At 65.2% G+C, this 15,988-nt stretch overlaps 1 protein-coding gene and 1 long non-coding RNA gene across 20 annotated transcripts in view; one reads left to right on the top strand and one right to left on the bottom strand.

Annotated features, from left to right (window-relative positions):
- ASPSCR1 (ASPSCR1 tether for SLC2A4, UBX domain containing) overlaps positions 1–14,363 on the top strand; it is a 26,255-nt gene extending 11,892 nt beyond the window's left edge. For 16 of the 19 annotated variants that reach the window (XM_081804215.1, XM_081804213.1, XM_081804223.1 and 13 more), the window contains 12 exons: positions 180–237; positions 1,156–1,229; positions 1,526–1,922; positions 7,931–8,070; positions 8,263–8,344; positions 8,648–8,714; positions 9,486–9,548; positions 10,097–10,149; positions 13,577–13,628; positions 13,861–13,930; positions 14,009–14,184; positions 14,264–14,363. In XM_081804215.1, coding sequence (XP_081660341.1) covers positions 180–237; positions 1,156–1,229; positions 1,526–1,922; positions 7,931–8,070; positions 8,263–8,344; positions 8,648–8,714; positions 9,486–9,548; positions 10,097–10,149; positions 13,577–13,628; positions 13,861–13,930; positions 14,009–14,184; positions 14,264–14,277 — 1,246 coding nt within the window. In that variant the 3' untranslated portion in view covers positions 14,278–14,363. Of the gene's footprint in view, positions 1–179; positions 238–1,155; positions 1,230–1,525; positions 1,923–7,930; positions 8,071–8,262; positions 8,345–8,647; positions 8,715–9,485; positions 9,549–10,096; positions 10,150–13,576; positions 13,629–13,860; positions 13,931–13,994; positions 14,185–14,263 lie in introns of those variants that run through there. The other 3 variants (XM_081804214.1, XR_014140329.1, XM_081804228.1) reach the window with 3 other exon arrangements.
- A 1,048-nt stretch (positions 14,364–15,411) lies between these two features.
- On the bottom strand, positions 15,412–15,988 carry LOC145717254 (uncharacterized). Its single transcript, XR_014140324.1, has 2 exons — positions 15,936–15,988; positions 15,412–15,836 (listed from the first exon to the last, which is right to left on the bottom strand). It is a non-coding gene; the product is annotated as an uncharacterized LOC145717254 (long non-coding RNA).

Raw genomic sequence — 15,988 nt, 5'->3', positions numbered from 1 at the left:
CCCCCCCCCCCACAGCGGACCGTGAGCCCCCCTTTGGGCAGGTGGTTCCCCACCGGTGGCTGGCCGCCTCCTTCTGGCGATGCTGCGGCGGCCGGGCCGGTTCCCTGTCCTGCGGGGCGCGCTGGGGGTGCCGGGGGGGGCACTCGCGCTGGCTTTGAGGGTTCCTTTGCCCCCCGCAGGGAGCGTCTGGAGCAGCCGTGTGAGGCGAGCCCGGCCTGTGTGTACATGAGGGATGAGGTAGGTGAGCAGCCCGGCCCCACCGCCTGGCCCCCCGTCACCACACGGGCCCAGCCCCGCTTTCCAATCTGGAAAATTCTCTCAGACCCGCCTTCAAAGCAGCGGCTGGGGAGACGGCCTCTGAAAGCGCGGTGTGTTTCATGGAAAGAAGCAGAGTGGCAGCTCCGTTGGCAGCACGGGCCGCCCGGGCCGCTCCCCAAACCTCCTCGACGCCCTGTTTGTTTTCCCAGCGTCTCTCAAAGCCTGAGAGTCACAAAAGTGGTTCCGTTTTAATAAATATTTGCTTTGCTCCGTGTTTTGATCTTTTTCAGAACCTAGCGCAGCACGGTGCGGGCATAGACTGCCCCCGCCTGCCCGCCCGCCCGTGATGGGGGACCCTCCTGGCGCTGGGTCCCCTGGCTCACAGGGGCCTTTTGTTTTGACCCTGGCCAAATGCCCTCCCCTGGCCCTGGGTGGCCACTGTCCCCAAGGGGCCCCGGTGTGGACGGGACCTGCCCACCTATTTATCCCCGCTCGAGGTTCCCCGACACGGGGCTGTGCGGGGCAGGGGTCCCAGGGCTGCTGGTGGGGGCACCTGGGGGGACACATCTTCCCCCAGAGGAGACAGACGCTGGGCCTCGGGCCCCTGGGCGTGGATCGAGGCCGTCGTGGTCGGGTCAGCCCACAGAGGTGGTCAGCAGGCCAGGTGTGGCTAACTCAGGCCTGAGCCGTGCCCGCCCAGGCCGCAGATGGGGTGGGGTGGGGAGGCGGCTGCAGACCAGGCCAGCCGACAGACTCTCGGGTGCAGGCCGGGGTGCGGGAGCTGGTGTCCCACGGGGGCCGGCCGTGGAGCCAGCGTGAGGTGCCCTTGTCCAGGGCGGCTGGGTGGGGAGCACTGTCCACGAGGGGTCAGCCATGTGTCCTGTTCTCTCCTCACAGGTGACAGGTAGAGCCTCCTTGCAGGCCACGACGCTCCAGTCCCTAGGCCTCACGGGGGGCAGCGCCATCATCAGGTGGGGGAGCCTCGGAGTCATGTTGAGTGGGAAAATGGGGTCTGAAGGGAAAGAGGGAGAGGTGACGGGAAATGTGCCCCACCCCCACCACGGCCCTCTCCCCTCGACCTGGGGCCCTTGCCTGACGGCCGCTCCTGCCCAGGGGCCTGGGCTACGATGGCCGGCTGGTGGGGCAGAGGCTGACAGCGCCTTCGGGGGGGCCGAGGTTGGCTTGGTCGTTGCCAGAGGGGAGTGAGACCCAGCAGGGAGACGGCTCTGTGTGGGGTTTCACTCACTTTCTGAGTCTGCACCCTCAGGTTTGCCATGAAGCGCTGCAGCTCTGCTGGGGTCGCCCGGAGCAAAGCCCCAGGAAGTCCGACCGTTTCTCTTTCGGCCGACCAGGCCGCCGGCAGCCCTCTGCTTCCACTGGATTCAGCAGGGCTCAGCCAGGGGGACGTGAGCCATCAGGACGAAGCAGGCATCTCGGGGGCTGGCTGTGTGGATGCTCAAGCCAAGCAGATCTCCAAGGAGCCTGCCCCCGCCCCCTTTGTCCCTTTCTCAGGTGGGGGGCAGCGACTGGGGGGCTCCTCCGGGTCAGCCAGGTCTCTGATGTCGCCCTCAGCCAAATTGCCTAAGTCCTTCTCCAGCCCTGGAGGCCCCTCCGAGCCGAAGAAGTCTAGGCCTGGCCAGGAGCCCCGGCCAGAGCCAGAGCCGGTAAGAAGCGGGCTGGGTGCTGGGGGTCCTTCCTCCTGACCTCAGTTAGTCTGGGGGTGCGGTAGGGTGGATGGGTGCATGGTCATCTCTGGGAACTGATTGTTTTGTCTTAATTTCATTGAGGCACGATTTTAGATGTGCAGTGTGATAGATTTTGATTAACTCGTGTGTCCCTGTGAGCACGGTCACAGCCAGGAGAGTCCACCTGCCTGGTGGCCCTGAGCACCTGTGCGGACTCGGAGCACCCCTGTCCCAGGCGGTGCCCCTGAGCCGTCGCCCTCCACCCTTGTGCCCGGGCCAGCCTGTTGACCAGCTTTTGACTTGAAGGCAGCTTTGGCATCGCCTGGCTCGTGCTGTGTTCCCGAGTCGAGGTCCCTGCATCCGGTTGGCGGTCTCCTGCCGCTAGCTAGTGGGCATGCAGGGCAGGCCTCCTTTCGTTCAGTTCACTCATCTGGTGAGGTTTGGGGTAGATTCCCCCCCCCCCCCACCGTGCCATCCTTGCATTCCAGGGAGCGATCCCGTTTGGGTGACGTATTACTAACGGTTTCCCTGTGAATCGGAGTTAACGTTTTAGTTGAGCATCTGTGGTTCGCGAGTAAAGCGTTGAGCATCTTGGTGCTGAGACACACCCACTTGCGTCTTGTCTCTTCTGGGGTCCTTCTTGCTTCCAGATCACACATCTGGGGAGGCTGGAGGGTCAGGGGCACCGGTGCCTGTGGGGGCTGGGCAGGGAAGACCCGGCTTTAGGACGGAGCCTGCGTCCTTCCAGAGGGGCACACGGCTGGGACTTAATCCTGCTGCGTTGCTGAGCCACCCTCCATGTGTCCTTGCTGAGTAGATGGGGCAGGGGCGGGGGACACGAGCCAGTCCCGAGTCCCGTGACCGTCCGTCCTGGGGAGACAGTGGTGGTGGTGCCCTGGCCCCATACTGATGTGTGGGCCGTGTCAGAAACTCATCTGCAGTCCCCGTTCTCATGGCCTTTGTGACCCGGGCCTGGAATCAGTGGCCGAAAGCAGACCTGTGTGGTTGGGGTCTGACTCCGTCCAGGCCTGCTCTTCCTGGGGATGCCTGCGTTTGGGGGCTGGACCCTGGGGCCAGGACTGGCTGTCCCTTCTCCCACACCGAAGGCACAGAGGACTCGGCGCATGCGGCCAGTGGGCCGTTGGCTCCTGCTCACCCGGGCAGGCCCTGGCTCTCCGGATCTCTTGGGAAGCTGCAGACGGCCCTATGGACATTTGGTGGGGGGGCGGGGGTCTGCTTGCGCTCTCCTGGAGGTGGTTGCTGTCTGGGCATAGGGTCCCAGTGCGTCCCCGGGCTCTGAACCTGGGGCCCCCAGGCAGGAGGGGTCCCTGGGAGGGGCCGCCTGGCTGCCAGCAGCGTGTGCCTTTGATCTGGGCGCCCCAGCAGCTGCCTGATTGTGGAGCGTCCCCCGCCTGCCTGCCCGCCTGCCTCGTGCCTCCTGTCACTAACAGCCCCACACCCGGAGGGCTGGCCGGCCACATGGTGTCTGCTTTGTGTCCCTTTTCAGCCCTGGGGGGGAGGGAAGAAGGGAACAAAACGGAACTTTTGGGGGAACTTCAAAGGTACACTTTGGTAATCAAAAGGAGTTTCCAAGTTTTCCATTAATGTTTTGCCTGTGTGTGGTTTTGGATTTAAATAAAGAGTCAGAAGAGACAGGATAAAATATAGGCAGGTCCTCGGCTGAGAACTGGGATGGTTTACAGACCCGGGCGGCTCTTGCCTTTGATGTCAGAACATTAATTATTAGAAGGTAGTTTTACTGGCCATCAGAGCCGGGTGCGGGCAGAGGCTGGGGCTGCCCGGCGGCCCCTGGCCTGTCCTTTGAAGTCCTTCCGCCGGCCCGGGAGGCCGCCCTGCAGCCCTGTGCGCGGCTGGGCCGCAATCCCAGCAGGCGTTCCCCCCCACCCCGCCCCCCAGCCAGTATGGGGGTCTCTGATCAAAGGCCCCGATGCCCTGGGCAGGGCAGGCGGCTGACGGCAGCCTCCCCTGCCTGCCCCTCACCCTGCGGGGCTTGGTCTGCCCCCTCAGAGGACCTGGGACCCCTCGGTGCCTCTGCCTGCACCTCAAGGCAGGTGTCAGCCTGGTCTCTGGCCGTCCCCGCTCCCTGGTTTGTGGGCAGGTTTAGAGCACGTGAGACTGGCAGGAGCCCCGCCAGGGCCTGGGGGTCAGAGCAGACCGCGAGCGGTGCCCCTTGCTGTCCTCCTCCTCTCGTCCTGGGGCACCTCTCCTAACATCCTCCCGTGAGCACGCCCCGCTGTCCCCCGTGTGTGGGCCCAGGGCATGGTTTAAACTTGTCCTAGTCATACACGGTCCGTGTTTATGGCCGTCCCCAGGCTCCAGCAGCAGCCCAGGGGCCCAGCCGTGGCCTTAATCGGAATGCCGCGGAGGCTGGGTGGCAGATGGGTCGTGGTTTGGAAGGTGCTGGCCAAGCCATGCAGCAGGTGCCCTCCAGCCGTCTCTGCCGCGGCTGGATTTGGGGGAGAGGAGTGCAGCCTGCATACCGTAGTGGAGAATGAGCACGCAGGGACCCCGGACGCCCAGGCAGGGCCAGGCGGGGCCGGGCGGCCTTGTGTCAGTGGGGCCTGGGGGACTTGTCTTCAGGCCCCTGCCCTGATTGGACCCAAGGGCTCTCCGGGACTGTTCCCACCACGTGGCGTCCTCTCCTCTGTGGCTTGCTGCCCTCTCGCTGTGTGTCTTCGCTGGGCTCCTCGGGGGCAGCTGCCGGGCCTCTGACTGAGGAGACCCCACACCACAGCTTGCACTTGCTTACTTCCGGACTTCAGGGGGCTCGCGTGTCTCGTCCACGGTGGCAGTGGTCTGGTCATGCCATGGGCGCGTGGGGGCCTCGGCGCCCCCCCCTTCCCTTGTCTTCTCTGCTCAGTGCTCTCGGTAGTTGCCGGACCGGCCGGCCTCGCCCTCTGGCTCAGCCCCGTGGCCGGGCGGGGTGGAGGGCGCGCCGGCTCTGTGAGTAACTCGGGAGGTTTGGCCTGGGGCCGGTCCTGATTCATTTAAGCTCTAAGCCTCGAGGGGAAAAGCTTCACATTCCCTCTGACCAAAGACCATTGTCAGAGGACAGTCTGGGCTGGGAGTGGGGGAGACAAACAAGAGCCCTCACAGGAAAGCTGGAAAATCTGGGCTTGAGGTCACCCCCAAGTCGATTTTACATTTTTTTCTCTGTGTGTCATCACGTCCCGGAAAATTACTGTCGAGAAAATGAACCCTGAGCAGCGGTGAGGCCACTTCCGAAAGGAGGGGACCCGGGTGCCCGCTGGACGCTCGGCCACTCGCGAGGCTGCTGCTGCAGGGTGTCGGCCAGCGCCCAGCCTGCCCGGCCCTCCCGGGCCCTCCACGCCGGTGCCGGGCTTTGCCTTCGGCTGCACCGAGCCTGGCGTGGGCCAAGGGCAGGCAAGGCCCCACGGCCTCCTCCGCCGTTTCCCTCCTGCGTCCCATCCTGATGAAGCAGGTCACCTTCCGCTGGCCGGCCGCAGCCGGTGGTTGGTCCCTGCATCCCCACCTCCGAATGGGCTGCGAGTCTGTCCAGCATCTGTCCAGCCTTGGGCCGTCGTCAGCCGCAGAGGGTGCTCCTGCCCCTCCGTGCCCCCCGGGCTCCCGGCCAGTGTTACCCACTTTGCAGACAGCGTTATGGCCGTTGACCTGTCCTGCTTGCTCTCTGTCCACCTGTCCTCCGTTCCGCCATAGCTCTCCCTCATGGCTGCCGCTGCGTGTGTGCTCTGCCTGAGGACGTCACCTCCTAGAGCCGTGCTGTCCATCCAGAAACGTCTCCCTAAACGCGCCTAGGATGGGAGCCGTGCCTAGTGACTGCCGGGACCAGGAACGCCGGGACAAGGAACGGCAGAGGAGGGCGGGGTGCTGGCAGAGTGTGGGGCGTGAGCACCAGGGCTCCGCCTGGCGGCTGCTGGGCCCTGGCCTCCCCGGCTCCCTCGACCCCAGCGCCTCTCCTCTGCCGTGGAAGGCCACGCGGAGGTGTTAAAGCTGCCTGGCTTCCCCCTCCCATCACTGGGCGGTGGGGTGGTACTTCCTAGCAGCCCAGCCGCGGACTTCAGTCTGTTCCTGTGGGACAGAGCCTCCCTGGGCCAGGACATCAGGAGGTCTGGCCCCGGGCTCTGCTGGTGGCTCTTGCCCGCACTCTGGTTCCTGCGTGGGACCCGGCTCCCGGCTTCTGCGTGACACACAGGTTTCTGGAGCAGAGAGAGATGCGGGAGGAGAGAAGGAATCAAAACCCAGAAGGATTTTGTCCATTTTGTTTTCTGACCGAGAGTCCGTGGCCCCTGAGCAGCGCGGAGCCAGTGGCTGGTGTCCCCCGTTCTGGAAATGGCCTGGGGAGCGGGCCGTGGGCCTTGGGGTCATCAGCACCGCCGGCAGCCTGCAGTCGCACCCAGGTCGGGTCCTGGAAGTGCCCAGGGGGACCACGAGAACCCAGTGGGCAGGGCTCCCTGGGACTGGCTTCGCCGGCCAGGTCTGAGCGCTCAGCCGTGGACCACACGCCACCGCATGGCTGGGCCCTCCAAGGGAGAGACTGTGACAGGGTGGCCTGCGGGCTTTGTGCTTGAGTGAACACGGCGGTGCCTGGCTCAGGCGCATCCATGTCTTGCCCTCGCTCCCCCCCAACACCCCGCCCCGGGCGCCTAGGCCAGCTCTTGGCCCTTCTGGAATGCAGGCGCTGTGGCTGTGGGGGGCAGCCTGGCGCCTGGCATCTTGTTATAAAAAGCTCTGGTGTAGACTGCCCGCGGTGGCGCGGGATCCTTGTGGCTTCGGAGGGGCAGCCCCCAGGGGCCTTAGCCAGCCACCTACAGGCCCTGCTGCCGGGGCCTCAGCCAGCCCTTGGCAGCTGCTCTGCCCCCCTGCCTCCAGGTCAGAGGGGCTTCCTGATGAGAGCCCACCTCCAGTCACTGGGCGTCACTGGGCGTCACTGGGCAGGGAGGTGCTTCGCGAGGCCTGGCCCTGCTGGGCACTTGCTGGACCACAGGGACCTAAGGCCTGCCAGGGTGGACGATCAAGGCCTCGGGCGTGGCTGGGGAGTTAGCCCTGGAGACCCCGGCAGGTGTGTCGGTCCCCGGGGCAGTGAGCCTGGCCTGCAGAGCAGGACGGGCTGTGGGGATGGCTATAGGGAGGGTCAGCTGGGGAAGGATGCTCCCAGAGCCTGCCAGGCCCACGGCCTAGTACAGAGAGGAGGAGGTGGAGGGCGGAGGGCAGAGGGTGGCCTCCTGGGCCGGAACATGCATGCCCCGGTCAGGCCCGGCCCCCCCTATTGCAGCCTTGGTGCCGAGAGGTGTCCCACCGCCGTGGCCGCGTGACTCACAATGGCAGTTATCCCCCTGGCGGCGCTTTGGGCCAAGCAAACCCTGCCTTGTGATTTCCTTCCTCCTCCTCGCTGCCAATTAGAAGCGATGCTGTGCCTTTCTGCATCTCCAGGGTGGTCAGAGGGTGGGCTGGGGGTAGCCGGGCCGTGGGGCCAGTGGCTGGTAGGTTTCTGCCAAACTTCTAATTTGGGGGCTGTCGCTTCCCCTGCCCTCTTGGGGAGCCCCTGATGTGGCATCAACCAGGGTGATGTTCCCCGAGTTTGCTCTCTATTTGGGGGACTGTGATAACAGGGAGGTTCCCATGGAGATAGGAGACGAGCACAGGAGCTGGTAGGAAAGGCTGGCCCTCAGCCCACTCCCCAAGCCCCCCAGCAGGAGGGTGCCTGGCCGGCCTGACCTGGCTGTGTTGAGCCTCCAGGGCCCCATGCCCTGCCGGTGAGTGAGGGTCTCTGTGTCCGTGTGGCTGAGCAGGAAACATGGAAGGAGGGTCTCCAGTCCTGGCCGTCTGGCCCTGTCCACAGGCTGACTGGGGTGGCCAGTGAGGGTATGCGCTTGGCTCAGGGGTCTGCGTGGCCTCTCCAGCTGTGAGGCCCCAGCGAGCCAGCCCCACAATCAGGAGTGTGGGCTCCGGGGGGCCTGCTATCATCTGAGCCCTCTGCCCACCAGCCGGTGGATCGGGACCCTGTGGTGTGCCACCCTGACCTGGAGGAGCTGCTCCAGGCCTGGCCTGCGGAGCTGCCGGACGAGTTCTTCGAAGTGACCGTGGACGATGTGAGGAGACGCTTGGCCCAGCTCAAGAGTGAGCGGTGGGTGTGCCCGTTGGCGGCCCCGTCAGCATCTCCCTGCTCCCGCATCCTTAGTAGCACGTCTGAGGGTCGGGGCCCCCGTCCATCTGGCCCTATGTGGGGAGCAGCCCACGGAGCCTGGCATGGGGACCTTCCACTTGGGTTGGCTGCGGAGACCCCAGACCTTCACGCCCCCACCCGCTCCCCCTGCAGGAAGCGCCTGGAAGAAGCGCCCTTAGTGACCAGGGCTTTCAGGGAGGCTCAGATGAGGGAGAAGCTGGAGCGCTACCCTAAGGTATGGAGAAGGGCTGGGGGGGGGACCTGCAGCGAGCACGTGCCTCGCCCCTGGGCCCCTGGCTGGGGTCACCCGCACTTCCCACAAGGCCTGCATGGCCATGGTTTATGACCAGCCCCTCATGTCTGGCAGGCCAGGGAGGAGGCCAGGGATGGCCGGGGCGGGGTGGTAGCTGGCCCTTCTGCCTGCCCCAGCCCTGGTGTCTTCTAGCCTGGGTCAGGGGACCTGGCCATCGTGGGCCTAGGGGTGCAGCGGGGCTGCTTTTGGCCATTCCTGCTGACACGTTGCCTCCTCGTGGCCCAGGTGGTCCTGAGGGTCCTGTTCCCTGACCGCTACATCCTGCAGGGCTTCTTCCGCCCTAACGAGACAGGTAAGTGGCCCTGCCTGGGCATCCGGCGCGGGAGGGGGGTCCCTCTGAGCCCCTCCAAGCGCCTCCTGGCTTTTTTCTTCCAGGCCATGGGACTGTGACTGCCTGGGGGTCATGGGTCATGGGTGTTTCTGGGCCGTTGCCATCTCTGTGGGGCCGACCGTGAGCTTGCAGAGCATGTCGGGGGTGGGCACAGGGCTGGGGTGCCCAGGTGCTGAGTGCCCCATGTGCCCACCTGTTCAGGGCACAGGTGAGACAGGAGTACCCAGAGGACGGGTGGGCCCAGCAACCCCCCCCAACCCCCCCAACAGCACGGGTCACCGGCTTGCGGCTGCAGCCTGGAAGGAATGCGGCAGCGCTACCAGTCCCAAATGAGGTCCTCGGTGACCTACGCCCAAGACCTTGAGGGCCTCCCTAGGCCAGGGCTCAGGATTGGAGAGCGGGCAGGCTAAGAGGCAAAGGGAGGGGCACTCTTGCAGCAGGGTGGGGGCCTAGCCAGGCCGAGCATCTAGGAGTACTGTGGAAGGAACAAACTTGGATTTCCACCCCTGGAGCCTCAATTTGGCTTGAGGGTGGGAGTGATGTCCTGCAGTACCTGAGGTGGACGTGGTAAGCTGCCTGGGGCAGCCCGGGCCTGCAGGGTAGTGGGGGTCTGTGCAGAGGTGGGACCTGGCTTGTTCCACCCCAGAGTGGGGCCAGCCCTGGAGCAGGTCTCAGTTGGGGGCCTGTGCCCATCCATGGAGCTCTGTGCTTATCCTGTCCTCCGTTCTCCAGTGGGGGATCTGCGGGACTTTGTGAGGAGCCACCTGGGGAACCCTGAGCTGCCCTTCTACCTGTGTGAGTTCCAGCATCTGGGCGTCAGTGACCCCCGACCCCTCCCAGTTGGGGCTTGAAGCAGTTTTCCCCCTAGAAGCAATACCGTGGTGGGCTGGTCCCAAACATGGGAGCCCCACTGGTGTCTGAGGACAAGTCCAAGGACCGCGGGAATTGGGAAGGGAGGTTGGCTTTTGCCCCACCTCAGCACCCCTGCACCCTCTGCCTCCAGCCTGCCCCCCCCTCTCCAAGGCTTCTAGGAGCTTCCCCCTCCAAGGGCATTTGGGTAGGGAGGAGTCAGGCCACTGGGCTGTGCAGGGGACTCTGTGGGGCCTGGGCTCCCTGGAGGTAGGTCCGCCCCAGGCCACCGAGCCCCTAAGCCCCCTGCCAGGGTTTTTGCAGCAGCAGAGAGGTGGGTAGAGGGCTGTGAGCTGAGGGGGCTCCTTGGAAACACCCCAGCTGAGGCCGTGGGCCCCGGGCCTCCCCTCCCCCTCAGGCCTGTCTTCCCCGGGGAGCGTGGACAAGGGGTGGGAGGCAAGGTGCTTCCTGGCCCAGACAGCTATCTCTTGCAGTCATCACTCCTCCAAAAAGCGTCCTGGATGACCCCACGCTGACCCTCTTCCAGGTACCGGCACTCGGGCGGGGTGCAGGGGGCCGGGGGTGCAGGTGCAGCTGGCCTGGCTCTGGAGGGTGAGCCTCGGTCGGGAGGATAATGATGCCTTGTAGATGGGTGGACTGGGTGGGGGGCAGAGCACCTCTGAAGCTGGTGCTGGGGCTTTCCAGCCTCCTCTGCTTCCTGCCCCGGCGGGGAGGGGCCCGCCCGGCTGACTGCCAGCCTTCCTGAGCCGGGACAGCCTGCGGTCCGCGAAGCTCCCTGCCCTGGGGTCTGTGTGAGAGGGGGCTCCCCCGGAGGGTCAGGGGTCCAAGGCCTCACCTGCAGGTGGCTGGCTGCCTGCAGGGCCCTGGGGTGGCGGCTGGCAGGCTAGTTCAGCCCCAGGCTGCAGGGGTCACTGCCTTTTCCCCTGGACCCCGAGGCCTCTGTCGGGAATGGGCGCTGTGCCCTCCCCACTAGCTGGTGTCTGCTTCCGCCCGACCCTCCCTATGGCCCCCAGAGCTCCTGAAGGTGAGGTGAGGAGCTTTGATTTGGTGTGGTGCCCTGCCCTGCCCGGGGCTGCCTTCCAGAGCCAGGAGAAATGTCCTGTCCCTTTGGCCCTGGGAGGGTAGCCTGGGGCCTCCCCAGCCCTCTGGCCTAATGGTTTCCTCTTCAAAGTCTTCTCAGATATTTTAATTAGTACCAGAGGCCGGGCCTTGTTAAGTGGCTGGCAGGCCCTGCAGAGGTCTGAGCTGGGGCGAGGGGGTCTGCCTCCTTCCTGGGGTTGCCACCATTGTGGGGGACATGGGGCAAGACCCCACAGAGGCTGGAAGCTCACCAAGGAAAGGAGTCAGGGTGGGTGGGAGCAGGGCACTGTGCCCCCCCCCCCCACGAGCTCCCCCTTCTCAGCCCCCGGGAGCCCTAGAGGCGCTGGGCCTCTTCCTCCATCCCGCCCTGCCTCCTTCCCTCCCTTCCTCGCTGGCCAGCCTGTTGATAAACATTGAATTTAGGAGATGCTTTGGGATGGAGGGGGACCAGCGCCCAGTCCCGCCGCCCCTCCCACCCCAGTTGGGAGCCCTGGGGTGCTGCCTGTCCTCCTGTCCGAGCAGCCTGATTCCTGGTGACACTCTGCCCCCTGCTCCCAGCAGCTGTCTCCTTTCATCCGTCAGCTCTGCCTGGAGCTGCGGGGGCCTCCGCGCGGGGTGGCGTCCCCACCCGCCCGCGATCAGAGAGCTGGCAGGGCTCGGGGAAGGAAGTCTTCCTCCCTTGTGTGGGTGAGCAGGCGTGGGCGCGGAAGCCGCCGGCTTTCATGTCCCTGGCAGGGCTGTGCTCTGGCTGCTGGCTGCCCAGGAGGCTGCCGGGGGGCCAGTCCTGAGCTCCAGAGAGTGACAGCTTGCGGTAGGTGTGAGGGACGGCGGCCCAGCTGCCCCTTTTGGCCACTGGGCCAGGAGAGGGGGTGCGGGGGAAGGTGGGGCTGTGGACAAGGGTGTGGGAAGAGGTGGGGGTGCCATTGGTGGGCACAGGCGCCCCCGGTGCCCATCAGATCTGCTTCCTTCAGTGCTGGTGCTGTCCTGAGCCCCGGGGACCCCTCTGCCCTCGGCCTCACGTAGGGTCCAGGGGTCAGCTTTAGCCGGTCCTGAAGATGGCCATGATCTGCGTAGACCTTCTCTGCCTGAGCGGAGGGGTAGAGTCTCCTTCCTGGCGGTCGTGGCGGCCTGCTGTGCTGTCCGCTCACCCCTTGTTCGGTTGGAATCCCAAAGATGCCAGCAAGCGAGTGGGGTAGTTCTGGTGGGAGGCTGGGGTCACGAGGAGGTGCCCCAAGGGCCCTGGAGGACTCCTGGCTGGTGAGAGGGGTCCTTCGAGGCCTGAAGCCCTGCAGCCCCCAGGCTGCCCTGCCAGGCGGAACATTCTTTTTTTTTTTAAAGATTTTATTTATTTATTTGCGAGAGAGAGAATGAGAGACAGAGAGCACAAGAGGGAGGAGGGTCAGAGGGAGAAGCAGACTCCCCGCTGAGCAGGGAGCCCGATGCGGGACTCGATCCCGGAACTCCAGGATCATGACCTGAGCCGAAGGCAGTCGCTTAACCGACTGAGCCACCCAGGCGCCCCAGGCGGAACATTCTTGTGCTCACTGAAAGTGGCCATGGTGCCCAGAGGGTCAGCCAAGCTGAGGCTCCCGGGGAGGCTGGGCCCTGTGGTCCCTGTGCCCCCTTCCTGTTCCCTGGCTTCTGGTGCCTCCAGGGCCCTGGTGCAGGTAGTGCCTCTGAATGAGCCTTTGATCCCAGTGTCAGGATGGGGTGTGGGGTTTTCAGATCTGGCCTGTCCTCAGCCTTGGTCTCCGGGATCCTAGGCTTGGCCTTGAAGCTTCCTCCAAGAGAGCGGAGGGGAAAGGCTCACCTGGTGGCTGCTCCTTCCACTGAGGGCGGAGGACAAGGACCCTCTGGCCAGCTTTAGGGCTTGCGGCCCTGGTCCTCAGGTGCAGAGGCACGAGTGGTGGACTCTGGGGTCCCCACCTGCAGCCTTGAGTTCAGCTCCCTGCACGTCATCCTTAACCCACAGCTGAGCAGGAACCCTGCGCCACTACCCCCAGGGAAGGAGACTTAGGAGAGGCAGTTCCCAGCCCACCTGGGGTGGGATGTGGGGGTCCGCCCCCCCACAACAGCACCCTCCCTGTGGGTGGGGCTTCTCACTGCCTGGCCCCCACTCTTCCCCCAGTCAGGCAACTCGAGTGTGGGCTTTGGGGGTCTTGGGTAGCGAACTCTCAGAGGTAGCTGACCTGGGTAGCACCTCCCTGCCCAGGACGCTCAAAGCCCCTTGGCTCCAGGAGCTCCCCTACTGTCCGTACCTGGGCCTGGGCCAGCCGAGGGTCCCCGCTCTCCACAGGTCTGGGCGCTTCCCCTGAGCCTGAAGGTGGCTCATCTGGCCGTGGCCGCAGACCCCTGCGCCCTCTGTTCTTCGATCCATGCTGCCCGTTTTTCCTCTCCATACTTCCCCGTCTCCTCTACACGTTCTCTCTGTCCACCTTTATCTCTTCTGACCTGTCGGCCTCTTGAAGTCTCTGCTGAGGGTAGGGGCTTCCAGGCGTGGTTCCCCCAGCTTGCACACATTACAAGAACTTCCTCTTCATCTGGTGCTTGGGGCTGGCTCCTAGAGGACCTCTGTGGTCTCCCAGCCGGCCTGGCTTGCACTGGGGTTGGTGCCAGAGGGCAGACTGGTATTGCTGGGCTGGGGGCAGCTCATGGGGGTGCTGGGCAGTGGACTGCGCTTGCAGGAGAGACCTGGCTGGGGCTGTGAGCCTCCTCAGCGGAGCCCTGGTCCCGGTGAGTGCCCCTAGCTTCACAAGAGGCCCACAAGAGGCCACCACAAAAGTGGGGTGCAGCCCACCTGTCCCTCTCCTGTGGCCTTTGCCCATCCATGATGCCTGCCTGGTGCCCTGAGCTGCCTCCTGTTCTCCCTACAGGCAAATCTCTTCCCTGCGGCCCTTGTGCACTTTGGAGCCGAGGAACTGACAGGTGGGTGGGGGCCCCTCTCTTTGCCCACCATGGCTGGCCGGCCCTGGGCCCAGTGTCCTGGCTCATCATATGCGCCAGGGTAGGGACTTCCTTCCAGTCTGGGAAGGAGATCTGTGCCCGATACCCTATTCCCAGGACAGCCACCTGCCTGGGCCCTGTCCCCTCCCACAGCAGAGCAATAATGGGCGGGGGGCCCCCTCCGTGGCCTGAGGGTGGGCTCGGTGTCCCGCAGGCCTCTTCCTGGAGCCTCGGCTGCTGGAACACACGGTCTCCCCGTCTGCAGCTGACATGCTGGTGGCCAGGTGAGTGCGGGCAGTGGGGAGGGGAGAGCCCCTGCCCTAGCGCGTCAGCCATCCTGTACCCCAGCCTTCTGTCCGCAGGTGCATGCCCAGGGCAGCTGGAACCCCACCCCCGATGTCAGCCCCTGACCCTGCACCCCTCGAATTGGAGCCAATGGCCGAGGCAGGGGCAGTGGGGCTCCCTGAACCCAGCCCTGGGACGGCCCAGCCAGTCAGGAGGGATCTGGGCAAGGTGCCCAAGTGGCTGAAGCTGCCAGGTACCGTAGCAGGGCGCAGTGGAAAGGGAGGGGGTGCCAACCTGGGGACCCCGAGGTCATCCTGGCGTTCACATTGCAGCCAGCAAGAGGTGAGCGCCACCAGCCCGGACGTGCCCCGTGTGCCGGCCGCAGGACCCCTCCCCACCCTGAGCGGAAATAAAGGTGTGAGCTTCTCTCGAGATCCTTCTGTCATCCTTTCTTCAGAAAAGGGCCCTGCTGTCCCCTGGGCCCATCGGTGCTGCAGTGGGTCTGGACCTGGGTGGGCCTGGGGGGTGCCACGTGCTGGTGAACAAAGGCGCAGGTGTCCTCCCTGAGCCGCTGATTTCACCCAGTTGACCCCACGAGTTACCCTTCCCGTGAGGACCCAAGTGTGAGAAAGGCCCCAGGCATTAGCTGCGGGGCTGCGTGTAGGCAGGGCCGCCTTAGCCCAGGGCACCAGGACGGAGGGACTGGGAGGACGCCTGGCGAGGGCAGGCTGGCCCCGCGCTCCCCGACCTGAGCACACTTCTCAGTGGCTGCGCGCATGGGTTCCGGCCAGCCTCAGCCTTCCCTTCAGGTCTGATCACTGCCATGGGTTCCCAGTGCTTCAAAGCCCCAAGACTCCCCGAGGAGAGGCCAGGGAGCAGAGCTGGGGGGCCAGCGTCGGGGGGGTGCAGGAAGCAGCCAGCGGGGCTAAATCCGGGAGGGCAGGCCTGCCCCCCAGCCCATGCCCTGCTCAGGTGTGGGCGAGGCTGCCCCTGGAGGTCCTCCAGGGTCCCCCCCGATCCCCACGGTGGGTGGGGCGGCTGGTGTCCCTCCCCAGGGGACATTGTGCAGCTGTGTGTGTCCTGACTGCAGTCGCTGGGCAGCTGTCAGAGCTAAAGCGAGGTGGGTGCTGCGGGGTGGAGAAGGCGGGGCTGGGGGGCAGCGAGGCCCCCGCGCATCCAAGGGCAGCCACAGCACCCCGACCAAGCTCCTGACAGGTCCCGTGCAGCTGGTCTCCACCAGCAGGCCCTGCCCACAGCGACATTCCCGGGCCCGCAGCAGCAGCACCGTTCTGTGCTCCCAGTGAGCGGCCTCATGTGTGAGGCCTCAGGGTTCAGTGGCCCTCACTGTGGCCCCCGGCAGGGCTCTCACGCATGCGGGCTCCCGCGAGCTGTGCTGCCCTTCCAGCAGCGTGGACCGGCAGGCCAGCAGGCTTTGAAGCAACTTGACTTTGGGTGATTAATGGCAACAGGGAGGTGGGCCTGAGAGGCAGCTTTGGTTTATTGACGTTGCCTTGTAAGAACAAATTTATAGCTCAGGGAAGCATCTTCTGAGGGGTATCAGATGGTTGAAAGGTTGCATAGAAGCTTTGATGTTGGGGTGTCAGCCTGTGGGCAGCTTCGCTTGTCTGTAGAAGGTACAGGCCACCTGCCCCCCCAGGTCCCCTCAGCGAGCCCCCCATCTGCTGTGTCCAGGCGGTCAGCAGCAGGACAGAGAGGACACCACGAGGAGTGGGGCATTTGCCAGGACCTAGCTCAGTCTTCGGGGCTGGAGGAGAGTATCGGTCTCAGGCATCAGCGTCTCCTTCCCTGTCTGAAGCCAGAGACTGCAGAAGTGTGGGCGCGGGGCTCGGCCTTGGCTTGGACAGCGGGCCGCAGTGGGGGTGGAGGCCCCTAGAAGTCCAGGAGCTGTGGGGGAGAGGAGCACTCAGAGCCCATGGGCACCGGCCCTGCTCCTGGGAGGGCAGGACGCAGGATGGGACAGTAGCGCCCCCTGGGCCCACCTACCAGCTGAGGCAGCACCTTCTCCAGCTGGTCCACGTCCACGAGAGCCAGGTCCT

Source organism: Leptonychotes weddellii, chromosome 15, assembly GCF_054177405.1.
Source record: "Leptonychotes weddellii isolate Sample4059 chromosome 15, ASM5417740v2, whole genome shotgun sequence".
In the NCBI taxonomy this organism is placed as follows: Eukaryota; Metazoa; Chordata; class Mammalia; order Carnivora; family Phocidae; genus Leptonychotes; species Leptonychotes weddellii.
Note: the sequence above shows the minus strand (reverse complement) of the source record. Positions and strands in the feature narration are given on the sequence as shown.